This window comes from Hibiscus syriacus, unplaced genomic scaffold (genome assembly GCF_006381635.1).
Source record: "Hibiscus syriacus cultivar Baekdansim isolate YM2019G1 unplaced genomic scaffold, ASM638163v2 tig00112319_pilon, whole genome shotgun sequence".
Classification (NCBI taxonomy): domain Eukaryota; kingdom Viridiplantae; phylum Streptophyta; class Magnoliopsida; order Malvales; family Malvaceae; genus Hibiscus; species Hibiscus syriacus.
Window position 1 is genome coordinate 544,980 of NW_024063301.1, and position 7,628 is coordinate 552,607.

The window sequence follows — 7,628 nt, forward strand, 5'->3', positions numbered from 1 at the left end:
ATTGCCCTCATGTTAATATGTATGTGACCAGATAATATTTTTGGGTAAACTACAGGTTTAGTAACCCAAATATAACTTTTGTTCCGTTTCAGTCATTATACTTTTTTTAAATCATATTTAACATTTAATTTTAGTTTTATTTCGGCCATCCAAACTGCTGACGTGGCATTTTAATATATAATATTTAGTGTTTGCAACTAGTGAGCAGTCTTGTTCTTTCAGTTTGGTCTACAAATATGAATAAATCAATGAATTATGTGGAAGACGTGACATACAGTGATATTAGATGTAACCAGAAATCAAGAACTATAGAAGAAGACGAACTTCTAATTATTCATCTCATATGCAAAATAACTAGTGTTTTTCTTTATATCACTTTCATGGAACAAACAAGGAATAGATTAAACTACTTGATGGGTCTCTACACTACAGGCTTATGAGCAAATCAGTCTTTCTGCTATAAAAGTGAAGTAATTTGATCCCTTTTAAATTTAACATAAAAACAAGTAAACTTATAATCCATGGTGGAGTTGAATGTTAAATAATTGCATCGGTTGGCTAAACAAACAACAGCTCCCCTATGGTTTCATACATTTTAAACCTAGATTTCCATGATGCAGGAACAGATGACCATGGACAAAAGTAACATCTTGCAGGAGTCGTCGTGAATTCTGCCTCGATTCTCCACGGTGGTGATTGGAGAATGACTCACATCTTTATTGAATGATATTGATGATTATACCTTCTTGTGTTTCGCCCTCAGTTGTTGGCATCACTTTGAGGTTCATGCTTAGGAAGAGAAGACCTAGAGCCAGGTGATATCACTTCGGCACGAACTTTCCTAGCATGCTGCACAAGGACAACAATTTGTTTCATCATTTGATGTGTTGATGATAATGAATAGTTTTTCTGCATGAGTGTTTCTTTACACCTATGATTAACCAAACAATGCAAAGAGACGCATCAAAACAGACCTTCCTAGGGAGAGTGCACGATCGTGCAAAATGACCTTCCTCTCTGCACCTGTAGCATAAAGCAGGGGATTTCGAGCCCTGGACAACTTTGGAACACTTCGAGCAGTCCTAGTAGAATATCCACGATAAGATACAACAAATATGTTTCTTACACAGGCACAAACCAAACCATAAACTATAGGAAAGATTGGACTTACTGATCCAAAATGGCCAGACTGGCCGCAATTATAGCAGGAAGCTTCCGTTGGACTTGTATCTGGAAGTTTGACACAGCTAAGATGACCAAAATCTTTGCAAACGTAACATCGAATTTTCTGTTTACAACAGAATAATCATTCTGATTGTAAATTCTACTTGAATACGCAATCATTAGTTCCATAAAATAAAACCAGGTTGAAGAAAATAAAGCATTTGGCTCAAAAGATATATAGGAGTATGTGTCCTCCGCCTTCCCAAGAAGCCGGATTCAGATCCCCCTTCCCCATCAAAATGAAAACAAAATATAACGATAAATATTCATAGAGATAAAAAAAGGGTGATTCGTGAAAGCATAAAAAATAATGGAAAAGACCTTGAGATCATCAGCAGAATAATTACTCATACAAGAGAACATATCATGTCCCGAATCCCCACATCTTAAACAAATATTATGATTTTCTTCTTGTTTCTTTGGACAATCATGGGCTTGGCGGAAAGTTCCTCTGCAGACAAAGCAAAATTGGCCCTGCTGAAATATCAAGGTTGAATCCATTAAAAGTAAAGAAATCTCATAAAATGAACATCGTGTTCAATAAAAAAAAATGGGCATCAAAACAAAAGTAGAAGACAAAAGAAGTATGTTAATATACTAATGTAGTATTATCAATAGTGTTGTTTCAGTCACCCAAGATACTCTATCTCAGAAACCAACAATTAAAGTGTCAAGGATAATGTATCAACCAAAGATCTTATCAAAGAGAACCTATTATGCCAATTTGGGAAATGAGGATTTTGAAATTAAAATTGAGCCCAGTTAATCAAATTCGCCTGTTGTTTGATCAGGTCGAATAAATTCATCATTTTAGAGTTGTGACCTCTATGCATTATCAATTCTTAAAGAGGTTTGTGATGGCATTAGACAAAAGAGACGAAAAGATAGTACAATTCATTTAACCGATGTGGGAATTTCTAAGGTAAATGCTACTAAACCTGTAAGCAATGCTTTCCAATATGCCGATTATTCCTGCTTAGGAAAAATGCTTTCCCTCGCCTTTGCAACATACAGTTGGCTGCTGCTGGATTATTTTCTCCGTAATCGAGACACCTAGCCCAGTTGCCATTTGGAAGATCAAAATATCTTCGTTTCTGCTAGAAAAGTAACGCACAACCCAAGAACTAGTCATCACAAAGAAATCTTTCAAAGCTGCATTTTATTACAATTTCATGACACTAAATGTTTTAAAGCGGTATTTGTATACAGACACCAAACTCACAGGATGGCTCCGTAGCACAGTGTTCTTCACAGATGATTTTATGGTTTCTACACATTTATCTTTCTCTACATGCATTTCCTTTATTCCAGCATCAACCTAAAAGCACAGAAACCCCAAAATAAAAAATCATCTTGATAAATACAAAGCTCCAAGTTTTTCATCATTTTCAACCCTGAGAAGAGATTGATGCGTTCATGCTGAAGCAACTATTAGACTATAGAATTCTGTAATATTATGACCCATATCTACTTACAGTTTCTTCTGCTAAAACAGATTTTCGCTCACTTCTCACCATCTCACCATCAACACTTATTTTACCTCCTGCTGACACCATATCTCCAGTGCTTGTTCCAAAGAATATATTCGATATCAAACCTTCATCAACTGAAGACGAGGAACAAATATCAGTGACCTCCATAGAGCTAGCTTCATCACCATTTCCCTCAGTTCTACATGTTACTGCTTGTACAGTTTCTATCATCTTATTTTCCTTAACATCGGTATCAACCTGAAGCCCACAATACACCAAAGTTTTAACTAAAACCATACTAACCCATAAAGAATAATTTCATGAAGATTAAATAGATTCTTGAATTCTACATTCCAATCTGAAAAACATAAAAAGTAGGGGGAAATGAAGGAACTGAACTGACACCAAGCTTCTGTGGCACATTATGTAATATTTCATTGAAATCCCATTTTAAGGATGGGTCTAAAATACAACCGGTTGATATAAGGCTAAAAACCACATAAATCGGTTGTAACTGAAAAACTTACCAAGAGTGTAACTCTTTAGAGTAATCTGGCTAACATAACAAATCATGTAAATTCCGTAACTATTCAGGTTGTAACCTAAAAGGATACCGTCAAGGCATTCTCGGTTATAACTGAAATTGTTATTAATTGTGTAACTTTTTAAGACTAAACGGGTAACATTTTAGGTTAAAACCACCGCAAATTAGCCTTAGATTAAGCAGCGGAACAGCAGAACTACCCCCATTTTAATACTGCCACTGTTCTTACAGGTTCATCTTTGCCTGAGTTAATTGCAGACTGTCCAGAATCCACCTAAGTTCATCATATGCATAGAACCGAAAGCCAAACAATCCTTAAAAAGAAAAGGCGGAAAGAAAAAGAAACAAGAAAGAAAAACCTGGCTTCAATTACAAAACCTACAAATTCAACTAGAAACAAAACAAGCTAAAATCTATTTTCACTTACCATAAATTTTCTTTCTTTTTGAAAACCCAATTTTAAAAGATCAACAGGCACAAATCTCTAAGCTTAGGGAGAGAAAAGAAGAAGAAGAGAAACCCACTTACAGGAACTGAGTGGTGAGCATGGTACTGAGACTCATTGTTGTACAGTCTTTTTCTGTATCTTCTTCTTCTCTTTCTTTTCACCGTGGCTTCTCCTTCCACCATACCTATCAACCTATGAAATCAATTCATGTTCGTCAGATTTGGATCCCCATTCACTGCCTTCAATTCTTTCTCCGTGATGAGATGGTTTAATTAGGTCTCCCGAGTTGGGTTTTTCACTTAAAGAAAACTGCAAACAAATGGACGTCTAATTGGTAAAATTTTTATGTTTTTCTTTCCTTTCAACTTCCCTTTTCTCTTACAGTTGCAGTATCTAGATGTATTCTGAGAATCCGCTGTTAAATCTTATGCTTGAATTGGTTTGGGTAAACTAAACGTTTAGTATTTAATTTTGGTACATAAATTTTATCTTTTTAAAAATTATATTTCATGTTTAGTTTATGTTTTAATTTGATACACACCATTAAAAATTAACAAAATATTAACAACTTGAGACATTTTTATTTTTTTCAATTAAGACGTGGCATTAACTTTTGATGACGCGTTAATATCACTGTTAAATCTTTAACAGTGAGTGTCAAATTGAAATCTAAACAAATGTTAGGTATGATTTTGAGAAAAATATAATTTGGATACCAGAACATAATAAAAGAATAGTTAAAGTACTAAAATATAATTTACCCAAACTTATTTTATCCCTGTACTAGAGGAGAAATTTCAGTTTTGCTCTTTTGTTATTGAATTTAACCTTTATACCCTTTGGTAAAAACGGTTAAAAAGTCATACTTATTAAAATAACTAAATAATTAAAATCTTAAAAAATATTTATTAAAATCCGAAATTTATTTCTTTAAAACTATACAATTATGTTCAATTTCGTTTTAAAAATATATATGCTAAGGTTTATTGTTGTCTTGAAGGCTCCAGTTTGACTCTTTTTCCTCTAAAAAGGGAAATAATGGACTAATGGATTTAGAGGCAGAATTTATGCTTCTCGTTTTCTCTTGTTATTTTGAGTTTCTTTCTCTCTTTACCTAAGAAAATTTGTAGATTTTCTTACCTAAAATGTCCAAGGAGAACACTGTTGGTGGAAAGTAATTGTGGAAGTACAAATAGAATGACAAATTGTTTAAATTTGGTTGGAATATTGTCTAAAGTATTAACTCGGTTATAGACTGTGCCTTTACTATAATAGATTAATAAAAAAATGTATATACTCAAATAACTGAACGAGCTGATCAATAATAATAAGGGCCCGTTGACCCAAATCATTGAGATAAACTTTTAGCACTAAATGATATATTCTTACTATAGGATAAAGGTTTACTGAATAAGATATCCAGAAGATTTGATCTTGATCTTTAACAATTACTACAAGAGGTCAATGGTGTATCTAAAGGAACTTGTGCTATGGAGATTTGTAGGTCGTGCTCTATTACAGATGGAGATAAAAAAAAATTGGATGTCACTTGTTCCCATATGTAATGAGGTAAAGGGAGGTAAGATAGTAGACTGCCCCCAACACCAGGTTGAGAGCAACTTTCGTAGAAGAACTCCGAATTATGAAATACCCTTCTTGGGACTCGATCTCACGACCTCAAGGTTAATAACCTTGTGCTCTACCAACTGAGATGGAGATGTCTCCCCTAAAAACTTTAAATTATCATATAATTTAGTTGTTTATTTTGTATTTCTTATTGATAATATATTTTAGCATATTAAAATTTTATATGTTCGTCTCTCTTAAAATTTTATAAATCTTTGTGAGAGTGATTACAATTAACTTAGAGAAAGGTTGGATTTAAAACCTACGTCTCTTGTGATATTGATTTATAATGAATTAACCTCATAACAAAGTTTCACGTACATGATTCAATTTGTACAGCGTAAACAAATTTTTGGTGTTTTTTTATTAATTTGGTGTAAGTAAAATGCAATATATGTTTAAAGATAAGTCTCAACTATTTACATTGAACGTTTACACCCTTGACATTCATGGTGCTCAAATTCGAGACCTCAAAAAATAATAACAATTTATTTATCAATGAGGTCGCTCGATTCGTGCAAACAATACCAGAAAGTAAAATTGCTCTCCGGAGCTTCTTAAGAAGTCTTAATTAAATAAATCACTCAAGCCACTTCGATCTGTGGTATGTACTGCTTTCTTTTTCCAAGTACTCTCTCGAATGAACTAAACCAGATAATGATAACTTTTTGGTGGGGGGAAATGAGATAGTAAGGTGAATTTTCACTAAGCTTAGTTGGGGTAAGTTATGCAAATCAAAATACAAGGCTGAAGAGCAGGGGCATTTCGGGAATCAAAGGCTTTAATGTTATCACTTGTCATGCTGGCTAAATAAGAGTATGTCATACGAGTGTTGGCACGACAGGGTGTTGACACAAAATATGTTGACTCATCACTGCAGATATCAATGATTCTTCACACTAATAAAAACACATCTTAGGAAGGGAGGATCGCATGGAGGAAGATTGCTAGGGAAATCTTGTAGCACATTGTTGTTAATGCAGAGTTAGGCTTCTTAGCTTTTGCAGTATAATAACTGAAGACACTAGTTTTTGTCCACTCGTTTTTATTATTCTATTATTATTATTATTATTATTATTATTATTATTATTATTATATTATTATTATTATTATTATTATTAATAAAATATTATTACATTTCAGACCATTTACAACCCAGTGGTCCAACTGGAATCAACCTAAGACCCGGAGGCCCAACAGAATCCCAACCTGAGCCAGCCCACTGGAAACCCTAAACCCAACAAGGGTTTCATCATCTCAGCCTCGGCCGCCAACGATCTCAGCCGTTGGATCTGAGAGATCCAACGGTCCACAGATACTTCTAGATGAAAACCCTAGGATATGATAACCTAGGGCCACGTCGCCGCTTGGAAGATTCCAGCCGCCCCACGTTTACACACTGTCGAAAATCCACTGCCAGATAGCCGCCGCCTCTGCGACCGACACTACAGTGCCACGCCACCTCGCCGTCGAAGCCTCTAGAAGAGCCAGGTGCCCCCCACGTCGCAGCTAGAAGGTGAGTCACCACATAGTTCGGTGACTCACCAAACTTCACCCATGGGACTGGTCCGAGAGCCACACCAGTGAAGGCTATAAAGCCTCGACTTACCTGTAAACAAAAAAGAGGAGCAAGAACCAGAAGAGAAACAACACACAGCAACGAAAAACGATAGAAAAAAGAGAGAACAAGGAGAGCAACCCAGCAAGTAATATAGCAACAGAGAGCAATGCAGCAACCATTCGAAAAAAGAAAATAAAAGAGAAGAGAGAGCTTACTTTGTCATCGGAGGCATTCGAAACATCGTCGGAAACCTTCGGACTTCGAAGGTAAAATCCTAGATATAGGAAATTCTAAGGGATTTTAGGATGAATAGAGGTCGTATTCGGCCTTAGGAAGTGGAGATCTACGGTTTGGGCTAATTTTCCAAACTCTGGCCACCGCGGTGGCCGGCAATGGTGGTCGACGGCGAGTAAGGCTGCCGGTCGGTGGTCGGCCAACCTCCGACGGGAAGTTTGTAGAGAGAAGGGAGAGAGCCTTATAATCTCTCTCGTCTAGAGAGAGAGAGAAGAAAACATAATGAGAAGCTTTGGCCCCTAAGGGCCGATTTTAGGCTTTTTATACTCTCATCAAAACGACGCCGTTTTGATGAAGGATCTGTGAGTAATAAGGGAATGGGTAAACCGTTTCCGCAGTCATTCTGAGTTTTGAAATTTTACAATTTGGTCACTGAAATCAAATCCTAAACCTTTAATTCGGTCTTATAGTTTTATTTACTTTATAATTTAGTACTTGATATGCTTTTATATATTTTAA

At 35.5% G+C, this 7,628-nt stretch overlaps 1 protein-coding gene across 3 annotated transcripts; it reads right to left on the minus strand.

Moving 5' to 3' along the window:
- Positions 1-453: 453 nt before the first annotated feature.
- LOC120177776 lies at positions 454-4,065 on the minus strand. Of its 3 annotated transcripts, none has more exons than XM_039183796.1 (8): positions 3,769-4,065; positions 2,700-2,954; positions 2,447-2,542; positions 2,163-2,321; positions 1,546-1,698; positions 1,172-1,288; positions 975-1,082; positions 454-849 (listed from the first exon to the last, which is right to left on the minus strand). In XM_039183796.1, exons 1-8 carry the CDS (start codon positions 3,868-3,870, stop codon positions 760-762), a joined length of 1,080 nt encoding a protein of 359 aa, XP_039039727.1. In that variant the 5' UTR covers positions 3,871-4,065; the 3' UTR covers positions 454-759. The 3 variants fall into 3 exon arrangements, with proteins under 3 accessions (XP_039039727.1, XP_039039725.1, XP_039039726.1); XM_039183794.1 differs by having other exon boundaries at positions 1,546-1,701; XM_039183795.1 differs by having other exon boundaries at positions 460-849; positions 1,546-1,701; positions 2,163-2,318.
- Positions 4,066-7,628: the final 3,563 nt, after the last annotated feature.